The 25,306-nt window shown below is 42.0% G+C and overlaps 1 protein-coding gene across 5 annotated transcripts in view; it reads left to right on the forward strand.

Moving 5' to 3' along the window:
• The first annotated feature begins 3,292 nt into the window (after positions 1-3,292).
• camsap1b (calmodulin regulated spectrin-associated protein 1b) overlaps positions 3,293-25,306 on the forward strand; it is a 38,606-nt gene continuing 16,592 nt past the window's right edge. For all 5 annotated transcript variants that reach the window (XM_047380897.1, XM_047380900.1, XM_047380898.1 and 2 more), the window contains exons 1-4: positions 3,293-3,702; positions 4,707-4,873; positions 13,624-13,886; positions 23,164-23,325. In XM_047380897.1, coding sequence (XP_047236853.1) covers positions 4,708-4,873; positions 13,624-13,886; positions 23,164-23,325 — 591 coding nt within the window. In that variant the 5' untranslated portion in view covers positions 3,293-3,702; position 4,707. The remainder of the gene's footprint in view (positions 3,703-4,706; positions 4,874-13,623; positions 13,887-23,163; positions 23,326-25,306) is intronic.

A 25,306-nucleotide genomic window follows, 5' to 3' on the forward strand; every position in this document is an offset into this window, starting at 1 on the left:
TCATAAAGTAAGTACACACCCCTTGAACAACTAACTTAAATGTATTTTATTCTAATTTTATGTGACAGACCAACACAAATGAGTGTATAATTATAAAGTGGAAAAAAAAAAAGGTTACGTGGTTTTCACATTCGTTTTACAATAAAAATCTGGAAATGTGGCCTGCATTTGTATTTAGACTTTCAGAACCAACTTTCTCTGCAATTACATTTCCAAGTCTTTAAGAGTATTACAGCTTTGGAAAACTATGGACAGAAATTTTTGCTCATTTGTTTGTAAAACAGCTCAAATTCAGTCAGATTGGTTAGAGGGTGTCTTTGATCACTAAGTTTTAAGTCTTGTCAGATTCTCATTGGAAATGAAGGCTGGACTTTGACTGGGCCATTTTATTTAGGGCTGTACGATATCAGGTAAAATATAATGTGGTTGTGGTCCTATTACTGACAATTACAATGAGGATATTGATTACAATTAACCAGATTTTTTCTGATTCTCCTCTTTCATTACCATGACATGATGTCCCCACCACTCTGTGAAATTCAGTGTCTTCTCCGCTAAACTTATACATCAGGTGTGGACAGTTCATGACACCTAAAATGTATCCTACTGCATATTGGGTTGTTTATTCTGACCAACCTCCTTGTTACCTGCTGAAGAGAATCATCCCCACAGCATGATCCTGTCACCCCCATGTTTCAAGGTGGGGATGATGATTTAAGGACCATGCAGTTACTTTTCCATCACACATAGTTTTCTACATGTAGGCCAAGGTGTTTGCAGTACTTGTTGTAAACTGCCTCCCAGCTCTTCCATAAAGGCCAGCGTTGTGGAGTGCACTACTAAAAGTTGTCCTGTCAGATTCTCTGGATTTTTAAAAGTATTAAATGCAACTGCATGCATGTCAAAATTATCTGATTTTTATTTGTAAAAAAAAAAAAAAGCATAATTTGTACTTTTTCACAATTACATGCTACTTCGTTTTGTTCTTAAAAAATCCTCCAAAAATGTGTTAGTTGTGGTTATAACATGACAAAAAAGTAAAGTTCAATGGGTCTGGATGCTTTTGCAAGGCACTGTAGTTTGCCCTTGAATTTTTGCTCTATATTATAGGACATTACACTAATATTGGGGAACCCCTTTTTTCCTTTCTTTATGCCTCCCTTCATTGATAGTTCATAAGGCTTACATATTGTTTCTGTTATGACAATAAAAGGTGGTCCAGCATTTAGGTCTAATTACTTGGTGAATTACCAGCAGATATATTAATTTATTAGATGGTAAGAATAAACACTTTACAGGGGAGCTGCTGCCTATCTACAGCAGTCTACGGGCGAGAGGCAAGGTACACCCTGGACAGGTCGCCAGTCCATCGCAGGGCAACACAAAGGACAAACAACCATGCACACTGCCATTTACACCTAAGTTGTAATTCAGAGACCAATTAATCTAATAGTCATGTTTTTGGACTGTGAGAGGAAGCTGGAGTGCTAGGTGGGAACCCACGCATGCAAGACCCCGTCTGGGAGCCGAACCATAGACCTTCTTGCTGCAAGGCAACAGTGCTACCAACTGCACCACCGTGCAGCCCCTTTGACCAGAACATTTATTATAAAATATATCCATGACTTTCTGTTTCACTGGGCTTAAAAATTGATGTGACACAAAGGCCAGTTCACTTTGGTGCATATGGTATGAGAGGCTGGACATGAACCAAAACTGCTCAGAGGAGAAAGAAAATATCCAAAACTACATTTTCACAGCAACCCTTTGATGCTTTGATATTTAAATGCCAGCTGGGTTTTTGGGAGGCATGCTAGGAAAAGCCTTTCCTGTCCTACCATCACAAACACAAACATGCAAAGTTTGCTCAGCTCTGCTGGGACTATATTTCGAACTGTGTGGTTTGTGCAGATGAAACTAAGAATGAGCTTTTTAGCAACAAACCTTCAAGGTGAGTTTGACAAGAAACAAAGGATGAATTTTTGGAAACAAACGTGACCACTAGATCTGCATTATATCAGTATTTAATTATTTCATTACTGTTGATGAAAATTGTGATGACGATGTTGAATATTAGTAACTCATGTTTCCTTGACTTCTGTCTTCTACACTATGACAGTCTTCCCACCACTTTCCATGAGGTTTAAAATATTGGCCAAAAAACAAACTTCAGGTAAGGGCAGTTAAGAGATCACCAACTGGCCAAATATAAATATTTATTTTCAAAATTTGTCTGACATCTGAAGTGCAATATCTTGCCAAATATTGCATCCAAACAGTCCTTTGTGCTTGCAGTATTGAACACACTGACAGTTTCGATGATGACTGTGGTTCAATAAGCTGTGTAGTTCTGATGCCCACATTCAGGTATGGTAGAGGATCTGTGATGCTGGGGGCCTATTGTCTTTCAATGGTCCTGGGATCCCCTTGTAACATGAGAGCGTCCAGCACTCTAGATGTTCTAAAGAAACTGTACAGAGAAAGAGGTATAGTCATACATCTCTCTCTCTCTATGCTCCGGCCTTATGAAATGTTATATGAGAAGATGAATTGCTGTCCTATTTGCAAAAGTGAGTTGTACAAGTTATTAACAGGAGAGGTACCAACTATTGTGAAAAATGATTTTATAATCTCTTTAAATAAATGTACTCAGATTAAAAGTGGGATTTTTCAGGATAAGATTATTCTACTGCAACAAAAGATAATTTTTTTAAAGGTGTTTTGCACATCTTTGGAAGCCAACAAATGTACCCACATATGTAGATATGTAGCAGAGCCATAAATTCAAGGTAAGGATACATGTTTCATCTTTCTTAATTAGATTAAAATGTGTTGTATTTGTATTACTGCTTAAGTGTTTTTTTCTTTTTCAGTCCAAATATAACACAGCTACACACAGCAGAAGAACTGGGTGATTTAAAGTCAAGAATGAACAATGTACATGTCATTACGATATTAAACAATATAATTACAGTCTTTTCTTTCACAGCTTTTAAATTAGGTTTAACCACAGACTGAAATATACATACCACACATACATTTCCCCACTAGGTGTCGCCATTGATTAAACTCATTGGTCCCCTATGAACCCTGGCCAGTGATTTTTTTTAAGTGGACATATTCTTAGGACAGACGCTGACAAAACGTATTTTTAAAATATAATTTCTATTTGTTTTAAAAATATAAACGAAATCAAAACCCATTTACAAAAGTATTCGTGGTTGTCACCGTTTACTGTTGACAGTTTGGAAGGTAATCACGCATGCGCAGCAGTCTCATTTTGAAAGGCAGAGATGAATATTATTTCTATGGGCAGAGCGCGAACACACCGCGGGTTGCGTGTGTGTTCATTCTATTATGAAGCATCTAATACAGAGACAGGTTTTTAAACAGAAGAAAACCTGCACTTGTTATTTTTTTATTTCAATCTAACACTCATCGTATTTTTGTTGCTTCTTTCTGGAGTCTGCCGTGGAGCGGTTGTCACACAGGCCGAGAATCGGATTCTGCTGCTGGGAGGAGACCACACAGACTCACCTCCCTCCCTGCTAGCTTTATTATTAGCTGGCTACGATGCGTGTCTGCCCCTGCTGTATTTTCTTCACAGCAGAACACTTTATAACGAGGCAGGTCTCTGGCTAATTGGTCGTGTAACCCTGCGGGACCTAAAGGGTGATTTGGAAATACGCAGCACCTTTCAAGGTAATGTTCTTTCCAGCTAACGTCATTCATGGTTCCGTGAGGCTGTTGCACTAGCAAGCTAACGGTTAGCTGGCGTTAGTTAGCCGCGATTCATTTGCATGCTCAGTCGCTCTGCGAACCCAATTTAATGGTAATATTCATTTTTAGCTAACAGTTGTTGCTTGCATATTAGGTCTTCGTAACAGGAACACATCATTATTATGTTCTAGTTTATATGGTAGTCACCCTGCTGTTGCAGCCAGACAGTATTAGGCCGTAAATAGTTGCACTGTTGTATAGCAATAACTCAAGGATAACGCTACAGGTTGTAAAACAAGTCTAACTAGTCATTAGTCTAGTCAAATGTTCGTTTTTCTAAGGAAATAAAAACATTAACCCTCAGCAACGAAGTAATGCATCCTAGTAGCAGGTAAAGGTAACCACTTTATTCTAGTCGTCACCGGTTAATTGCTGTTTGCAGAATTTCGGCAAATTTTCTTTAGAAATCGTTTAAATTGTAAAATCAAAAAATACGAAGACATGATTCCTAGAAAACCGACACTCTAAGTAATAAAATATCAACCAGACTTGGACATGACAAATGAAATCTCTTGATTTTTGGAAGCCAGGACACAAGCCTGGAGAATCACTGAAGGGCGTTTACAGGTGCATCCTAGTTACCAAAAATGTCATTGAAAAGTTAGGGAAGACTGCTGACTTGACTCTAACTTTGGTTAAAGGAAAAAATAATTTAGATTCATTGTCACTTAATCACACGTTTACTATTAGATAATATCATTTTGCAGCGGCCTTCCTCAGCTTTGGTTAATAATTTTAAACAATGTAAAATAATTAAAGAATAGTACAATCTTTCTATTGTCAAAGCAGCTATGAAACGTTCCTCTGGCAGATACCAAACTACCCAGCACAAACAAGCTCAAATGTCAACGCAGCAAAATAACCAGCACCTGTCCTTCAGCAACATGTTCAGTTTAATTTTGATACCACATTTTTTTTTTTTTAAGGATGGATGTTGACTTGTGTGCCGGCGGGGACAGTACCAGGAAAAAAACAGAGTTACCTGGCGCCGCAGACGGCACATTGGATGTAGTACCTTTGGAGATGTACGACTCTTCTAGAGCGAAAATAGCTGCAAACCTGCGGTGGCTTTTTGCCAAAGCCTATGGCATTGGTGAGTTGATTCCACTCATCCTGCACAAACTCACAGTACTTTTTTTTGTGTTTGAGATGTACTGGCAGCTGCGTTAGTTCTTTAAAATGTGTATATTCAGTGTTACAGACTTTCCAAGTGGCGTATTTCACACCAGAGAGTTAAAACAAAACCTGACAAATGTGTTGAGAGTCTGCAGCAAATTTTCCTCATCATCACAATAAGTATGGTACTGTTGAAGCTCCACATTCTCAACACACTCATAGTCAGCAGATTGTGTGGTGCTTCAGCAGAAGAAAACATTACACGAAAAGCCAGAAAGAAAGTTGAAGCGCACATATATAATTGTAACACTAATTCCCCCATGGCACTCGGCAGCTGAAACTTCCCACACTGACTCACCTCCTTGCATTCTTGAAGGATGGCCAGTGAGACTGAGGGACAGTCACTAACGCACTGATGCTTGTTGCACTGTGCTCAGTGGATGGAAAATACTCATCTGCACATCAAATCACTCACACTCCCCCTTAAGATTGTATCAGCATTAGTAAGTGACCTTTTATGTAATGTTAGTTTCACCTCAGCCACTGAAAACACTCGATTGGCATCTTGGATTTAAGGGGAATAACAATTAAAACTGATGGACGATAATACTTGAGCAGGGGACACAACGGGCACTAAGGTTCTGATCTGATCCAAAAGTGTGCTTGTAGAGCAGAAAAAGCGGTGTGACATTTCTGCCATCTCTGTAAATCACAGAATCTCCCATCATATCCAGTGCACCATTCCATTGTGTTGCTCATAACCACTTCCGCCCGAGTTTCTGTTGATTGTAGATGTGTGCTGTAATTAATTCTTTGTTTTGTTGTTTTTGAACTGGGCTCGCTCAGGCTGCCTCCTCCTCTTTATCAGTCTTCAAAACTTCTAGCTGAAGATCTGCTCCAAAATGTCCATGGAGAGCACTGAGCAGATATCCAGTCAGCTCTGCGTTAGTTTCTCATTCATGTTTGTCTCTCAGCACCACCACGTTAGTTTTTTTTTTTGGTGCCTTACTTTTTGGTGTTTGGGTCGCGTTGCCCCCCATCTTACCTTCCTGTCTGACAGCTGCCTTATTTTTTGACAGAGTTGAATTTCATAACTTGTTAAAGTTTTGTTAATTGATGTTGTTTTGTGTCTTTTGTTTGACTAAAAAGAAAATGGGTAAGATATGCAGCTGAACATAAATTACAGGTTCTTCTCAAAATATTAGCATATTGTGATAAAGTTCATTATTTTCCATAATGTCATGATGAAAATTTAACATTCATATATTTTAGATTCATTGCACACTAACTGAAATATTTCAGGTCTTTTATTGTCTTAATACGGATGATTTTGGCATACAGCTCATGAAAACCCAAAATTTCTATCTCACAAAATTAGCATATTTCATCCGACCGATAAAAGAAAAGTGTTTTTAATACAAAAAACGTCAACCTTCAAATAATCATGTACAGTTATGCACTAAATACTTGGTCGGGAATCCTTTTGCAGAAATGACTGCTTCAATGCGGCGTGGCATGGAGGCAATCAGCCTGTGGCACTGCTGAGGTCTTATGGAGGCCCAGGATGCTTCGATAGCGGCCTTTAGCTCATCCAGAGTGTTGGGTCTTGAGTCTCTCAACGTTCTCTTCACAATATCCCACAGATTCTCTACGGGGTTCAGGTCAGGAGAGTTGGCAGGCCAATTGAGCACAGTGATACCATGGTCAGTAAACCATTTACCAGTGGTTTTGGCACTGTGAGCAGGTGCCAGGTCGTGCTGAAAAATGAAATCTTCATCTCCATAAAGCTTTTCAGCAGATGGAAGCATGAAGTGCTCCAAAATCTCCTGATAGCTAGCTGCATTGACCCTGCCCTTGATAAAACACAGTGGACCAACACCAGCAGCTGACACGGCACCCCAGACCATCACTGACTTTGGGTACTTGACACTGGACTTCTGGCATTTTGGCATTTCCTTCTCCCCAGTCTTCCTCCAGACTCTGGCACCTTGATTTCCAAATGACATGCAGAATTTGCTTTCATCCGAAAAAAGTACTTTGGACCACTGAGCAACAGTCCAGTGCTGCTTCTCTGTAGCCCAGGTCTGGGGAATGCGGCACCTGTAGCCCATTTCCTGCACACGCCTGTGCACGGTGGCTCTGGATGTTTCTACTCCAGACTCAGTCCACTGCTTCCGCAGGTCCCCCAAGGTCTGGAATCGGCCCTCCTCCACAATCTTCCTCAGGGTCCGGTCACCTCTTCTCGTTGTGCAGCGTTTTCTGCCACACTTTTTCCTTTCCACAGACTTCCCACTGAGGTGCCTTGATACAGCACTGTGGAAACATCCTATTCGTTCAGAAATGTGTTTCTGTGTCTTACCCTCTTGCTTGAGGGTGTCAATAGTGGCCTTCTGGACAGCAGTCAGGTCGGCAGTCTTACCCATGATTGGGGTTTTGAGTGATGAACCAGGCTGGGAGTTTTAAAGGCCTCAGGAATCTTTTGCAGGTGTTTAGAGTTAACTCGTTGATTCAGATGATTAGGTTCATAGCTCGTTTAGAGACCCTTTTAATGATATGCTAATTTTGTGAGATAGGAATTTTGGGTTTTCATGAGCTGTATGCCAAAATCATCCGTATTAAGACAATAAAAGACCTGAAATATTTCAGTTAGTGTGCAATGAATCTAAAATATATGAATGTTAAATTTTCATCATGACATTATGGAAAATAATGAACTTTATCACAATATGCTAATTTTTTGAGAAGGACCTGTACAGTTGCTGTCGTTCACTACTGTGTAAAATTCAGGGAGACAGGGCTCAGCACTGAGTGCTTTTAAGTCTCTCCATAGTGCCAGCTTGTAGGTCTCCAAGCTTCTGCCCTCAGTAAATCTTTCTCCTGCCTTTCCCTTTCTCGCTGGATAAATCACCATATTAAATCTTCACTTTATGAACTGAGGATTGAGCTGGAGAGATGGCGGTCTCTGCTCCTGTCTTAGTTGAACATTGGGTTACGCGTTGATAGATAACCTTAGCCCTGTTTTGCCAGTGTTCTCGTCTGCTTTGTGCTCCTGTTTTTAAAGAAAATGGAATTTGTTGTTTTCAGTCAAGGAATAAATACCGTTGTCATGAGCTACTAGCATGAACACAAGGGAAAACGTTTAAGTTGTGAAAATGACATGTACCCTTTAATTCTTTTCTGGCTTTTATGGGGCTGGTTGAAAACTTCACCATTATGACTATGATAACATAGTCTGTTGATCTATCTTCAAGCTGATTTCTTTACATTTGTGACCGTTTATGGTGAATCTGTTGTAGCTTTTATCTAATCCACCCTATCTGTTATGAAAACGATTTATATAATCTTAAAATCTAGTGTCCTTATATGGAGAACTGGTATATAAATGTAATTATCAGTTGCTGAAATTAATGATGCAAGCTTTACCTTGTTGGAATTTTGTTGGACATTTGTTAAGCACTTTTAATGGAGACTTGTTTACTGACAGGTAACAGTAAACTTTGGGTTTTTGTGGTTTGTTGCTCTGCTAAATGGTAACATGTATTGTTAGACCCCAGACATTTGGACCTTGTGAAATAAGTACGGAACATTAAAGTCCTTTTACGTCTGTCACTGTGTTCGCTGTCCAACCTAAAATGCTTGACAGCATTGCACGCTGTTGTTTTACTAAATGACTGCAAGCAAACATATAGTGCAGTATATGTTGTCATAGTGACGGCGCTTTGTTTGCTATCTGATGCATCAGTTCCTGAATTCAGACTTTGCATGTCTGTTACATCAGCATCTTCTCTGGTCAAGTCATATGTATTCATTACAGGCTCATAGAAGCCTTCATTTGTATTCTGTGGTTTCTTATGGTCATTACACAGATTTCCTAATGTCACAGAAGTATTCACTTTAAAAAGGGGAGTAGCGTTGGAGTTTTTAAGGAAAATGAGGTTTGGATAGAAAGCTGGTTTTTGCTGTGCTTTTGTTCTCAGCCAGACTTCGCTCCAAGGTTCATTAAGGCTTATGCTGGAACTCGCATGCATTTACTTGGTCATGTTGTTGTCTGCCATCATGGGATCTGGGTAATGATACTGTCGGAGATATGGATAATAGTAGCATCCTTCTGCAGACAGAAATGATACACCTCAGCATACTCTGACTGTAGATGATTTTATGTCGCAATAGAAGGAACAGCCCCAAGGCTTTGGAGGCCCAGTGGGAGACAACTCTCAGGTGAAGCTGCAATTATTTTCCTCCCATGGGTACTTAATAAATTAGCCTCATTTTATTGTCACCCTACGGCTCACATGGTGTCTGCTACTACGCAAATACTGCGTAGTTGTTAGCTTGGCTTGTGGTGTTTCCTGCAGATTTGATTCCTTTGCATGCGCCACAGCTGATCCCAGTCTTCGAGACAGCCAGCCAGATGCTGACTCTGGCTGTCAGTGAGATCCAGTCATAGTTGCAGGCATATCATTGGCCCTTCCTCTGCCCTGCTTGTGCAGATTATGGTGTGGCACTGGTTATGGTTGGCTGTTTGTGATGTACAACGTCTTGGCTGTTGTTGCCAGGCTCCATCATCATGCTCCACCCCTCCCCACATAGTACATTTTTTTTGCCTGCTCTGGTTTGCAGGAAGGCGGGCTCAGCTGCCACATGAGATCAATGTCTGGAGAATGAACTCAAGCGGGAAGGTGCACCTCACCAAGACCCCTTTATTTTCTGTCACAATAACTCCCTCTGTCATAATGTGGTGATGCACTCCAGGACTGACACAAACCCATGGGCTAGCAGATGAATCCTGTGTTACAACACTATTGTCATTTCACAGAGTGTAATGGGATAGATAGGACATTATTACTCAGGCCTATGCTGATGATTTACTGAGAATACAGATATAGTAGAGATGTGATGCAAGCTTCGGCAGGTACTGTAATAATGGCTGCATGGTTCATGATGGGGTTGCTCTTTAAATTCATACAGTTTGTTCTTACAACAAATCTTCTGTGCATTAGAGAGTTGCTTCATTAAACCAAGAGCCTTTTAAGTGCTTTTTAAGTTGCGTCTACTAAAACAACACGGTGAGAAGCTGTGAACTGTGCACAAGGAAGGACAGAAGGAAAAACAAACCAGCTTCCAAGAACTTTAGAAATAAGGACAATTTTGCCTTAAAGCAGCAAAGCCTGTCGGCCAGTATACTTTTTACATATTACTTTTTTGTAGTGTTTTTCGTATGATGTTGTAGTTTTGGGACTCAAGAAATGATAATGAGCAATGTCATGCAATTCCAAGAATGAAAAATTGTTATTTATAAAAGTCTAAGAAATATGTAATTCAACACACAGGGGTTATATTTTTCAGGAAACTCCTCTCCTCTGCTGAGTTTGCTCACATAGCTAAAATTTGGCGGTAGTCAAACATTAGCTTGCTCCTCAGTATTTACAGGTCCTTCTCAAAATATTAGCATATTGTGATAAAGTTCATTATTTTCCATAATGTAATGATGAAAATTTAACATTCATATATTTTAGATTCATTGCACACTAACTGAAATATTTCAGGTCTTTTATTGTCTTAATACGGATGATTTTGGCATACAGCTCATGAAAACCCAAAATTCCTATCTCACAAAATTAGCATATTTCATCCGACCAATAAAAGAAAAGTGTTTTTAATACAAAAAACGTCAACTTTCAAATAATCATGTACAGTTATGCACTCAATACTTGGTCGGGAATCCTTTAGCAGAAATGACTGCTTCAATGCGGCGTAGCATGGAGGCAATCAGCCTGTGGCACTGCTGAGGTCTTATGGAGGCCCAGGATGCTTCGATAGCGGCCTTTAGCTCATCCAGAGTGTTGGGTCTTGAGTCTCTCAACGTTCTCTTCACAATATCCCACAGATTCTCTATGGGGTTCAGGTCAGGAGAGTTGGCAGGCCAATTGAGCACAGTGATACCATGGTCAGTAAACCATTTACCAGTGGTTTTGGCACTGTGAGCAGGTGCCAGGTCGTGCTAAAAAATGAAATATTCATCTCCATAAAGCTTTTCAGCAGATGGAAGCATGAAGTGCTCCAAAATCTCCTGATAGCTAGCTGCATTGACCCTGCCCTTGATAAAACACAGTGGACCAACACCAGCAGCTGACACGGCACCCCAGACCATCACTGACTGTGGGTACTTGACACTGGACTTCTGGCATTTTGGCATTTCCTTCTCCCCAGTCTTCCTCCAGACTCTGGCACCTTGATTTCCGAATGACATGCAGAATTTGCTTTCATCCGAAAAAAGTACTTTGGACCACTGAGCAACAGTCCAGTGCTGCTTCTCTGTAGCCCAGGTCTGGGGAATGCGGCACCTGTAGCCCATTTCCTGCACACGCCTGTGCACGGTGGCTCTGGATGTTTCTACTCCAGACTCAGTCCACTGCTTCCGCAGGTCCCCCAAGGTCTGGAATCGGCCCTTCTCCACAATCTTCCTCAGGGTCCGGTCACCTCTTCTCGTTGTGCAGCGTTTTCTGCCCCACTTTTTCCTTCCCACAGACTTCCCACTGAGGTGCCTTGATACAGCACTCTGGGAACAGCCTATTCGTTCAGAAATTTCTTTCTGTGTTTTACCCTCTTGCTTGAGGGTGTCAATAGTGGCCTTCTGGACAGCAGTCAGGTCGGCAGTCTTACCCATGATTGGGGTTTTGAGTGATGAACCAGGCTGGGAGTTTTAAAGGCCTCAGGAATCTTTTGCAGGTGTTTAGAGTTAACTCGTTGATTCAGATGATTAGGTTCATAGCTCGTTTAGAGACCCTTTTAATGATATGCTAATTTTGTGAGATAGGAATTTTGGGTTTTCATGAGCTGTATGCTAAAATCATCCGTATTAAGACAATAAAAGACCTGAAATATTTCAGTTAGTGTGCAATGAATCTAAAATATATGAATGTTAAATTTTCATCATGACATTATGGAAAATAATGAACTTTATCACAATATGCTAATTTTTTGAGAAGGACCTGTATATGCATTGTTGATAATTTGGCGCATAATATTTTTATTTGGGTTTTCAGTAAAACGTGTAGCAAATGTACAGAAAGAGCAATTGCCATGCTTTATTTACTAAGTGCTTTGCTTTGAGCGTTGTGATTCCTGATGACGAGTGTTATTAGCATCTTACTGCGCTGTGCTTTAGTCATTTCTACACACGTCAGTCTGAGGAAGAAATGATCCTTAGCAAAGCAGTGCAGTCTTTCCTTGCTGCTCTGTCACAGTGAACATTTGTGTAAGGCGTTAAAACACTTTAGTTATAAAAGCTGCATTAGATGGGAATATGTCAACTCCCCTTCCCTATGATCAATAAGCAAAGTACTAAAAAACTGGACTTTTAGATTTATTTTTTTTCCTCTATTCCTTAAATGAATCAAAGCTCAGAATTGTTTTTAATTAATACATGCACTAACTGCATGTATTTTGATGCTTCTCTTTAGTTTAATAGGGACATTTGCGTTAATGCATAAATATGATTAATCTTGCAGTTCCTTCAGTGTCTGTTGCATCAGAAACTACTACCTGTGTAAAGCAACCAGCAGCACATTTCTTTTCCCTTTTTAAAAAGAAAAAAAAAAAAATCTAAATTAATGATGGTGTTGGGTTAGACCTCACGGAAAACCTGAAGTCTGTATCGTCCAGGAAAAGCCTGATTGGTGCATCTCTAATTGGTCCCACACTTGTTAGGCTTCATCCACGAATATCAAAAGCCATAAACCCAGGAGATTCCTAAGTGTTGCAGTTTACAGTGGATTTCATTTTATTTATTGGATTCCATGATTTTGTCCGTGTTTTCCAAGCTCTTCTTATCGGCAACATCTCGATCTCAATGCTTCTGCTGATCGTAACAATCTAATACTGTCAAATCATCCACCCCTATGTATAGATGCAGTGTAATGGCTGTTGGATATAATTTTAAACATTGTTTTCGTCTTTCTTACTTTTGCAGCATGTTTTTTTTTTTTTATCTGCCTGCTTGCTCTCCGTTATTTGAAGAGTAGATTGCTGATCAGAAGGTTTCTGCTTACCTTCGCATTGTAGAAACTAGAAACACGTCATGTACACACGTGCAGCTTTCGCTGTGTTAACACATCTCTGGCAGAATTCAAAATAGATTTAGCAGAAACAGGGTTTTATTTCTGCTGCCGCGCCATTTTCTATGGTGCTGGATGTTGGAAGGATTTTGTGCGGGATTGTAGATCTATCAGACATGTGGTTTTACCTTCCAGTGTAAATCAGGTTTGTGCAACTGCTTTGTTCTGTGCCCTTTTAAGGCAGCGGTGTCTGGTTTTGAAAATGACTTCACATACAGAGTATCAGAACTACCTCTACAAGTCACTGTTTTCCTGCCTGTGGCTCCAGTGTTGTTAAGTAAGCGCTGGCAAAGTCTGCACTGTCACCTGAGAAGCCTTGTATTAGCAGGATCAACGGCCCAATCTACTCTTACGGCAATACTCTGACTTGAAGCTGACCCAGAATAAATATTACCGTAGTATGATTTGCTGGAAATGCAGATGCTGCTATATAGGGTGGTTGCCAGGCAACACATTTTCCTACTTCCTTATAAAAAGTGTTATTGTCTTAATCATATGGAACTTGTGTAAATAGTTTAGCATGGTTTTGAATAGAGCCCTGCGCATACCACCTTTAGAGCATCATTCAGTGCCGCATGCGTCACATAACCCCTGATTTTCTCCATTGCAGACCATATTCCAGAAGATCTAAGGGACCCCTTCTACACAGACCAGTATGACCAGGAGCACATCAAGCCACCTGTCATTCGTCTGCTTCTGTCCTGTGAGCTTTACTGCCGTGTGTGTGCTCTCATCCTGAAGACGGAGCAGGCTGCGTCCCTTCAATCCCACCTGTCGGTCATCCAGGCTCTGTCCAGAAAGGGCATTTATGTCATGGAGAGTGATGACATGCCTGTCACAGACGGGGATCTGGCCTGCATTCCTATCAAAATGGTAAGAAAAATTCCTTAAAATTAGGTATTAACACGCAGGGATGTGGAAAGTGTACAGATTTATTCTGTTCCTGGTTTATTTATTTATTTTTTAATCACTGAAATGTTTCAGATCATGAAACAGATTTTAACATCAGACAAAGGCCCTGTTCACACTGCAGGCAACTGTGGCCCAAATCTGATTTTTTTTGGGGGGGGGGTCAAGTGACCAGGTCAGACTTGTAATGGTGCGTTCACACCAAACGCGATTTCTGCAAATTTTTCGCCTCTTTTGTGTGCGCTTCACATTCCGTGTGAACTCCACGTTGGCATTTGGCAACAAGCGGCAACGCTTCGCCGCGTCATCAAATAGGAGGAGCTTCCATCTGCTGCTTGCTGGTTTCAACTGAACATGGCGGACATGGATTTCACGGATAATCACTGTGTTTTACCTGTGGAGAGCCGAAAAACGCCGCCGACATCAATGTCCCTGGGTTCATCAGATTCTTTAGGGACAGGAACAGTTCGGAGATTACCACCACCTACTCCAGGAGCTGCGTCTGGATGACGGTCGATTTCAGCGGTACTTCCGTCTATCCAGGACCCAGTTCGAAGATCTGCTGCCCCGCGTTGGGAGATGAATTGGCCTCCGGGACACCAACTACCGGCGACCGCAGTGAAGCCAGCCCGAAGCCGGACACTCAAGCTCCGCGGAGCCAGCGGCATCCAGCCCACGGCCAATCCGAGTCAGGCACCCAGATTTCGGCTAGCTATTCTATGTTGCTCCCTCTTCTGACGCGCGGTGGTTCACTAGGGACCGTCAATAAGTTTCCGTACCAAACAATCGTGGAAAATCTGAGTGCCTGAATCGGATCAACCGTAAGCTAGATGCCGCTAACTCCGCGGAGCTTGAACATCCAACTTCAAACTAACTTCACTGCGGTTTACCGGCGCTGTATCCCCGCTGCTGAACGCCTGTCCATCTGTCTTTGGTGAGTAAATAAATCTCAGCTCATTAAAAAAACAGCCGATTTTTAATGTCCACATCTCCTAAATATAAGATATTTGTGCCTAAACATAACCAGGCCAGGTCCTTTCTGTACTTGTCTCGGTAAAAGTAATTAGTTGAGTCACACAACTCTGGCTTGCCGCATACCGCCACTATGATCTGGTCCTCCATCTTCACTGAAAACCGCTTCTTCTCCGCTTTGGTCTTTCACCCTACGTCACAGCCACATCCAGTCCCTGATTGGTTGACGCGACGCGAATTTAGGAAAAAGTTCAGATTTTTCAACTCGTCCATCGCGCCGCTCCCGCTTCGCTTGCTGCACCCTCCGCGTCCTTCGTACCGCGCCGCGCCGCTCCTGAACGCGCCTCTACATAGGGATAACATGTAAATTGGCCGCTCCTTTTGCAGAAATCGCGTTTGGTGTGAACGCACCATTAGAACAAGTGTGAACGCTCATATCTGGGCCGTATCTGACTTTTTCAAGTCACATTTGAGCCAAATTCATATGTGGTCCTGAATCGAACTTGTATCTGATCTTTCAAATGTGACTTCATTGGGAACGACCAAGGCGGATTACGTGACTTTGACGTCACTTTTTGACTTATTCATCACAATTTTGCGCCACCCAGCAGAAAATGGTAGCAGTTAGCAAAACAGTCTGGGGTCTAGAATAGAACTGCACAGTGGAGAGACGTTAGAGCTTGTTTATAAACGGAGATAAAATTTTATTCAAGCCTAATTGAAGGGCTCATAGGTCTGGATGTGGGACGTAGTTTGTTTTGTAAAATTCGTATTCAACCTGTCAAACAGAGGACTTTAAAATGCTATCGAGGTTACCGAGCATGTGATGATCTGCCCCTGCTGCAGGCCAATACACTGGATTGCATCAAGTCTTCTGCCTGTGAAGTTGAGAGGAGAGGCGCTGACATATATGATTAAAAGTTGCCCTCTTCATGATAAAGTTCTGAATGAACTCAGTCTCTGTAAAGTTGCCTGCCCCACCATAGCTGGCTGTGTCTCCACATCCAAACAGTTTGTTGTGCTGAATTGGCAGTCAGATCTCCCTAAAACGAAACAATAAAGAGTTTCGCTCTCCTTTTATTCATGTGTTTCCCACACAGCACCCGCTGAAAATACATGGCTTCTGTTGTGCACTTAAACCATTACACCTATTTCTCCGTGTTTACTGTTGTCAAGCGCAGCGCTTGACGACGCACTTATTGTTCCTATGCGCATGCGGGTCAGTTTGGAGCCGCAACATTTTCAAAGTAATGTGAGCAACCACACAATAAAATCCGATTCCTGAAGAAATTGGATTTGAGCATTAAGACCTGCAGTGTGAACGTAGCCTTAGATAACTTGGGTATAAAAAACGAGTTTCAAATCAGAATATTATTCATTAAGAACAAAGCTATCCAAACCAACCTGGCGCTTTGTGAAAAGTAATCACTCCCTAAGCAAAATAACTGCTTGTGCAACACGTCAAAAAACACTCTCATGCGTCCAGGTCCTTGAGGCAGACCATCACACTACCGCCACCATGTTTGACTGTTCTTTTTCTGGAATGCTGTTATTTTTACATTGGATGGTACATCTTCCAAAAAGTTCCTCACAGTCCACAAAATACAGGTCCTTCTCAAAATATTAGCATATTGTGATAAAGTTCATTATTTTCCATGATGTCATGATGAAAATTTAACATTCATATATTTTAGATTCATTGCACACTAACTGAAATATTTCAGGTCTTTTATTGTCTTAATACGGATGATTGTGGCATACAGCTCATGAAAACCCAAAATTCCTATCTCACAAAATTAGCATATTTCATCCGACCAATAAAAGAAAAGTGTTTTTAATACAAAAAACGTCAACCTTCAAATAATCATGTACAGTTATGCACTCAATACTTGGTCGGGAATCCTTTGGCAGAAATGACTGCTTCAATGCGGCGTGGCATGGAGGCAATCAGCCTGTGGCACTGCTGAGGTCTTATGGAGGCCCAGGATGCTTCGATAGCGGCCTTTAGCTCATCCAGAGTGTTGGGTCTTGAGTCTCTCAACGTTCTCTTCACAATATCCCACAGATTCTCTATGGGGTTCAGGTCAGGAGAGTTGGCAGGCCAATTGAGCACAGTGATACCATGGTCAGTAAACCATTTACCAGTGGTTTTGGCACTGTGAGCAGGTGCCAGGTCGTGCTAAAAAATGAAATCTTCATCTCCATAAAGCTTTTCAGAAGATGGAAGCATGAAGTGCTACAAAATCTCCTGATAGCTAGCTGCATTGACCCTGCCCTTGATAAAACACAGTGGACCAACACCAGCAGCTGACACGGCACCCCAGACCATCACTGACTGTGTGTACTTGACACTGGTCTCTGGCATTTTGGCATTTCCTTCTCCCCAGTCTTCCTCCAGACTCTGGCACTTTGATTTCCGAATGACATGCAGAATTTGCTTTCATCCGAAAAAAGTACTTTGGACCACTGAGCAACAGTCCAGTGCTGCTTCTCTGTAGCCCAGGTCTGGGGAATGCGGCACCTGTAGCCCATTTCCTGCACACGCCTGTGCACGGTGGCTCTGGATGTTTCTACTCCAGACTCAGTCCACTGCTTCCGCAGGTCCCCCAAGGTCTGGAATCGGCCCTTCTCCACAATCTTCCTCAGGGTCCGGTCACCTCTTCTCGTTGTGCAGCGTTTTCTGCCACACTTTTTCCTTCCCACAGACTTCCCACTGAGGTGTCTTGATACAGCACTCTGGGAACAGCCTATTCGTTCAGAAATGTCTTTCTGTGTCTTACCCTCTTGCTTGAGGGTGTCAATAGTGGCCTTCTGGATAGCAGTCAGGTCGGCAGTCTTACCCATGATTGGAGTTTTGAGTGATGAACCAGGCTGGGAGTTTTAAAGGCCTCAGGAATCTTTTGCAGGTGTTTAGAGTTAACTCGTTGATTCAGATGATTAGGTTCATAGCTCGTTTAGAGACCCTTTTAATGATATGCTAATTTTGTGAGATAGGAATTTTGGGTTTTCATGAGCTGTATGCCAAAATCATCCGTATTAAGACAATAAAAGACCTGAAATATTTCAGTTAGTGTGCAATGAATCTAAAATATATGAATGTTAAATTTTCATCATGACATTATGGAAAATAATGAACTTTATCACAAATGCTAATATTTTGAGAAGGACCTGTATTATCTTAGAACTAATTTTAGTAGGCTGGCAACTGTTAGGAAGACTCATTATGTTTCATGTTTTCTCCCTTTGCAGATAATGTCTCTCACTGTGGTTCAGTCTAGAAATGGTTCCAAAGCCTTGGGCTTTGGAACCATTTCTAGACTGATTGATGTCGACAACTTTGTTTCATATCATTTCTTTAGATTAGGGCTTAAAGTGTTGCTGTTTAAGATCATCTAGCCTCCTTCATGTTTAGGGCCACCTTACTTTCAATAGCTCCCCCTCCCCCTCAAATTAAAACCAATAACGCCAGAAATCTGTAAAGTTGGAAAAACTTTTTTACAAGTGTGTGTGTGTGTGTGTGTGTGTGTGTGTGTGTGTGTGTGTGTGTGTGTGTGTGTGTGTGTGTGTGTGTGTGTGTGTGTGTGTGTCTGTGTGTGTGTGTGTGTGTCTGTGTGTGTGTGTGTGTGTGTGTGTGTGTGTGTGTGTGTGTGTGTCACATTTATCCAACAGCAGTATTTAAGGAATGTTATTGGAGGAACTTTGTGGTGCTTTGATTTCTTTAGCTCTTCCTGCATCCGATTGTTATAATTATATAGTCTAAAACCAGTGGAAGTACTGTTCTCCTGAACCAGGTGTTTGATCACGCTCAGCCAGGAATTTGGAAGTAATGAGATATTTGGAATCTGTGTTACCTTTTGTAAAGAACTCTGTATGGACATGAAAGCTCATAGTCATGATTGCTCATAAAATCAACATAATGTGCTTTGCATAAAAGAGTTGTGGACACAGTTTGCTGCTCGACTTGTTGGAACAGGCTCCAAATGATTTGGCTGCACACTTATCTTTTCCATTCAAATACGGATCTGGGATTTGACTGTATGGCAGCTGTATAAAGACTCCCATTCAGAGTTAGGGCTGTGATTGCCTGTGTGGTATCTCATCAGTCTGTGTTTTTTAGTCTGTCCTGACTTATTCAGAACTGTGGTGCCCAGTTAGCAAGGCAACTGCCATATCTTACATGCATAAAAAAAACTTTTTCCCTGTAACAGCATTCGTCTTCAGTCTTTGAACTAGTTCTTATTTTGCTTAGACTTTCTATGGGTAGCCTGATCTTTTTAAATTATTGTCTCTATTTAGAGTGAATTTGTTTGGACCGTACAGGGTGCAGAGAGGTTAAAACGGCATCCCTTTGGTGGGGTGGTGAGAAAAGCAAGTTAGGATCATTAGACAGCATTTTATTAATGATGTAATAATTGTTTTGTGGGTTCAGACTGTAGTTAGGTCTGATTGAGAGTTATTCTACATATTGGCTGTGTTCAATCATATTTTGAAACCCTAAATGCAGCGTTGTATTGATGATCTTAGGGAACAAACTGTGGAAAAATAGTTAAAACAGTAAAGTTAAGTAAAGCTTGCACTTGTCATCACCTATGGTTGATTGTTTTCAAAGGATTGTTTTTTTTCCTTACATGATATGAGTTTCTTTAATGATATTGCATTAACTAATGCCAAAAATATTCTGAATTAACTTTTTTGAAATGCTTTCACATTGCGAATGTGCGTGAAATTGTAGGAATAAGAAGAGCAGTACCAGTACCCTCTTCTGGTGCCCTTCTGGTTGTTTCCCACCAAGGAACTAAGCACCTGTGGCAAACATCGTGTTACAGCTGCAGTTTGCGCTGACGGTCGCCGTAGGAGCAAAGGATGTCGGTGTGAAATCCATATTTAATTGAAGCTGGTTTCATGCGTAGTCTGTTTTGCCACCGTTTCGTGTGGACAGGGCCTGTCCACACCAAAAAGATCACACCAAGAAGCTTTGTCGATACTCCCAAACCCGGCTTCATGTGGACGGGGTCTCAGAACCTAATAAAATGGTGAGCTCATGGTAGCATTTGTAATACTTATCTCCTTGGTTACAGACATTTTTACAAAGTGCCCGCTCTCTTTATCTCATCATAACTGATCCTCTAATCACATTTGAATTTTAGTGTATTCCAATAAAGAGTCTCTAGGTTTTATTTTGCTGTCCTAACTTCAAAAGATCCCCCTTTTCAATTTCCAGCTCAGTATATTGTCCACTGATTTTCAGCCTAAATGTTCAACAGTGTAATCTTTTTCCTGTTGCCTTGCTGTATACCACATCACATTAGATCCTAACAATGCGTAACCGTGAGATTCTGGCTTTCTGACTCTCTGCAGGACTTCACACAAGACAGGATGAACACAAACCAGTCACTCAGTCTCCTCCACTATTCCTTTTGCTTTTGTAACAATGGTAACTAGCAGCGGCTTGGAGCAGGCCTCGCCTCTACTGGCTGCTGAGTAGACGATGTGCGTCTGCTTTTCCTGCTACTGGCCTGGCAAAATAATCCTCACTAGCCTGTGTGTAAGCAGCCAGACACAAAGTCTAGCTAGGAGATGGAAAATTATGAGATTATCTCTGATAGACCGCTGTAGCCCTCCTCCCGGTTTGCTGAATTGACAGGATGTTTCCATGGCAACCCGTCGCCCTACTATTTCTAAAGCCTCTGTGTGGATGAAGGCATCGCTGTACTTGCACACAGTCCCTCTGCATCTTGACTGTATTGCTCTGGGGAAAAAAGCTGGGGCCTGTAAAGCCTTGAAGGGAGCCGCCCTCTTGGGTCATCGTGGTTTGTGTGAGCGTGTGCACAAAGTCTGCCAGTATGCACACACTGGGCCTGGGGAAACCTGCTCCCAGTTGGGCTCCTTCCTGAACAAAAGAAAGCTCATTATTTCTTGTTCTTTTTTTTATTTTTGTGCTCTTAATTTCATGTGTTAAATTGGATGTTTTTATCCCAAACTTAAATTAATGTATTGAATGTTTATGTTTTAAAATATGCTATTTAAAAATTCTGATAACCAACAACCTCTGTTTTGGTGGTTTTTAAAAAGGGGCATCAGTTGCAGATTTCTAGGTTTCTTTATATAAACATACTAAATATATAACCTTTTTTCTAACATCTACCTTAAAACATTTGTGACTGTTCTTGTTTTTTTATTTTTACAGTAAAAAAATTAATAAAACAAAAACTCCAAAACAGGACCCTTGTTGTCTTTTTAAATAATAGTCTCCACGTTATTAAATACAGGTATTCGCACTTAAAGTGACAGTCTGCTATGAAAATTAATACAAATAATAAGAATTTATAATACACAAACTAAAAAGTATGTCAATATGCTCTCAACACTTGTTTGGGGCTCCTTTTGCATTCATTCTGAGCGGCATGGAGGTGATCAGGTGTTCCGGATTGTTGGGTCTAGTGTCTCGTCCTCTCCGTATATTTCCATAGGACTCAGATCATAATCAAGCACAGTGGTCATTAAGCTAGGTACCCTTGGCAGATGCCAACGTCTGCTGGAAATGATAAAGCATCTCCATAAAGCTTGTCAGCAAAGGGAAGTGCTTTACAGCTTCCTGGTAGGCAGCTGGACTCACTTTGGACTTGATAAAACACAACGGACCAACACCCAGCAGATAGCTCCCCAAATCATGACTAACAAACTTCCCACTGGACCTCAAGCTACCTGAATTATGTACCTCTCCACTGTTTCTCCAGACTCTTAGGTTATGATTTACAAACGAAATGTCAAATTCACTTTGATCTGGTAAAAGAACCCTGGACCACAGAGCAGCAGTGCAGTCCCTTGTCCTCCTTGGGCCTGGTGAAACCCTTCTGATGTTGCCTCTTGTTCATAATTGGCTTAGCACAAGGAATGTGACAATTGTAGACCTTCTCCTGGGGTGTGGGGTGGAGGGGTATAGACTCATCAGATAAAAATTAGGTCCATACTAAGATTTAAATTGTAAAAATCTCTTATTACTTAAGAAACAGGAAAATGTTAGTCATGATCATAGATAAACTTGTATGCAAATAAACAGAACTTAAGCAAAACTTTGACATTCACAAGCTTTGGGTTTCATGACGTTTTCATTTTATCTGTCTCCAACATCATTGTTTGTTAGCAGGTTGTTTTCTGTTGTTTCTCTCCGTGTAGCTGGTGCTGTAGAGAAAGCTCTGAATAACTCTCGTTTGCTGTTAACAAGGTTAATCTCTGTTCACTTCCATAAGCAATTGGATTAGACCCGGAGCAGGTTTCATTAGTTGCTGACAGAAACAATAGTGTGTGTTTTATAGATTTGTTCTGTAATAGTTTTGAGTGACGTGGTTTTCTGGGGTGCTGTGTAATAAGCGTTAAAGATTGATGTCAATATGTTTTTCCTGTTTGGTTTAGGGACTGATACCATTTGTCTGCTGTTAAATCCCGCTCTGGCTGAGGAAAAAAAGAGTTTCGACTGGGCTCAGGTGTCAAGCCGCTGTTCAGTAGGGACACCCTTTCCTGGCCTTTGTAATTGCGTCACAATGTAAAGAGCTGGGTCATGAATATACATTTTGTGAACTGAATAAAAAGTTTCAGCTCTCATTAAAATGCATGTTGTTAAGGAGTCTTACGCTTATCCTCATTCCAGCATTTGTTAATCCGACACGTCGCTGGCTGTGAAGTCAGTACAGCCGTCCACCATCAGTCACTAATTAGAACATTTACTTACTTGTTACTAATTAGTGTCTAGAACATTACAATGAAAGGAATTTTGCTCGAGTCTACCTCATTTTAGACTGAAAAGTTAAAGGTCTTAAGACTGAAAAATATTTTTTGGGTGTTGATCGTGTCTAGAGGTCTTCCCAATCACAAGCTAGGATCAATATTTGGTAGGATATTATATTTTAAGTGCCTTACCAGGAATATTTCTGTGTAGTGGATGGTCTCACGACCCTTCATTCATATTTTCATGTGCTGAGATGCTAAATCGCTCAAAGCGTGGTGCGGATTCCGTGATGAAGGAAAAGAGTCAGGAAATAGGTAATAGATATATTCAGCAATGGTATCTCGGAAACTTTTTTTCCTTATGTTGTGCACCCCTAATCCAAACCCTCCTATTACTATAATGATATTTGGCAGGCCATATCCTGTGTCACGACGTTCTATGTCTACTTTTGGCTAATTTCCTCTTGCAGTGTTGCTGTCTTTGGAGATGAGAAGGTAAAAAAATCTTAACATAATTGAATTCTCCTGTTTTTCTCTCTTACAGAGTGCACACATTTCAATGATCGATGCTCTTATGGTGGCATACACAGTTGAGATGATCAGCATTGAGAAAGTCGTGGCTTCTGTCAAGCGCTTTTCTACCTTCAGTGCCTCTAAGGAGCTGCCCTTTGACCTTGAGGATGCCATGGTCTTCTGGATCAACAAGGTTTTGACTGACTTAAGTAGAAACACAGCAGGACATTGAAATTACGTTATTACCTGTTAGCTCTGAAGCACAGCTTCTTGTGATAGTGGGCTACTGTTGCAAGCAGCATGTAACATAAAAAAAACTGAAAGTGACAGGTCCACTTTACATGAACTGAAGACTGCGAACGATAGAAGTGGCACCTAGACACTTTTTGATGCATGCTAGCTTCTTTTAACTTTAATAAATGCCAATTTCTATTTAGTTTGGTCTTAAACGTATACTTGGTGTTCAACGTATTACTATAACAGATCAAAATCGGCCAGATTTCACTTGATTGGCTTAATTTTTCTTATTTTGAGGTGCATCAAAACCTAACTCCCACTAGTTTTGTTTTTTTATACTTTGAAACCTAAATGGTGATTATCTTTTAATTCCTTCATGTTCTGTTGGAATCCAACCTACAAAAACCTGCAGCACATTTCTATCACTTTTGAGTTAAAGTCAAACTAAACTCATTGCTGCCCCTCTAATAACTGGTTGGTTAGATTTTAATCATCTTTTCCTGAGACTTGGCTAATCTGACAATAGATTGTATCTCGGTAACCTGATGATCTGAGGTTTGTGAGTATTGTAAACACAACCTGAAAACGTGTCATCATTATCAGTGGAAACCTATTGGAGCATGAATTTCTCAGGAAGACTGCAGTTCTGCATGTGGATGGCTGTAAACAGTGTTGGTGAAGCACTGCTTCCCCCTCCTGAGGTGCCGGACGGTTTGCCAGAATCGCTTCGAGGCCAACCGTTAGTCCTTCTCCATGGCCTCACCGAACTCCTCCCAGACACTGTGTTTTGCCTCTGTCACAGCCCGGGCCGCGGCACGCTTGGCCTTTACGGTACCAGTCAGCCGCCTCAGGAGTCCCACAAGCCAACCACAGCTGATAGGACTCCTTCTTCAGCTTGACAGCGTCCCTTACTGCCAGTGTCCACCGCCAGGTTTGGGGATTGCCACCGCGACAGGCACCACAGACCTTACGGCCGCAGCTACGGGCAGCAGAATCGACAATAGATGTGGAGAACATGGTCCACTCGGACTCGTATGTCTCCAACATCCCCCGGAATCTGGTCAAAGCTCTCCCGAAGGTGGGAGTTGAATACATCCCACTGGGGTAAACCCCAACACGAAACGGCTGAGCTGGGGGGCAACAAGCCAACCCACCGCCTCTCCCCGTGGGCCACTCCAGAGTAGAAGAGAGTCCAGCCCCTCTCGAGGAGATGGGTTCCAGAGTCCACCCCCCCCCCCCCCCCCCCCAGTGAGGTGACATTCACATCCCTAGGGCCAGCCTAAGCATCGGGGGATCAGTCCGCCGAGGACTCCACCATCATCTGCCGCCCAATCCTCCTTGCACTGGTCCCTCACGGTTCCCCCTGCGGGTGGTGGGCCCACTGGGGGACGGCCTCGCGTCTCTTGTTCGGGCTTGGCCCGGCCGGGTCCTGCGAGGAGCAACCCAGCCTCTGGGCGCTCTCCGACGAGTCCCGACCCCAGGCCTGGCTCCAGGGTGGGACCCTGGCTCCGCCATACCGGGCAACGTCACGGGCCTCGATGTTTTGGTCCTCATGAGGGTGTCTTGAACCGCTCTTTGTCTGACCCGTCACCTAGACCCTGTTTGCCATGGGAGACCCTACCAGGGGCATTTAAGCCCCAGACAACATAGCCTCTAGGATCATTCGAGCACTCAAACCTCTCCACCACGTTAAGGTGGCGGTTCAAGGAGGGGCCTCAAGTGGAGGAGTTCAAGTATCTTGGGGTCTTGTTCACGAGTCAGGAAAAAATGGAGTGGGAGATCGACAGAGGGATTGGTGTGGCTACCACAGTAATGGGGGCACTGTGCCGGTCCGTTGAAGAAAGAGCTGAGCCAAAAAGCAAAGCTCTCGATTTGCTGGTTGGTCTACGTTCCTACCCTCACCTATGGCCATGAACTTTGAGTCATTACCGAAAGAA

Source organism: Girardinichthys multiradiatus, chromosome 12 (assembly GCF_021462225.1).
Source record: "Girardinichthys multiradiatus isolate DD_20200921_A chromosome 12, DD_fGirMul_XY1, whole genome shotgun sequence".
NCBI classification, from domain to species: Eukaryota; Metazoa; Chordata; class Actinopteri; order Cyprinodontiformes; family Goodeidae; genus Girardinichthys; species Girardinichthys multiradiatus.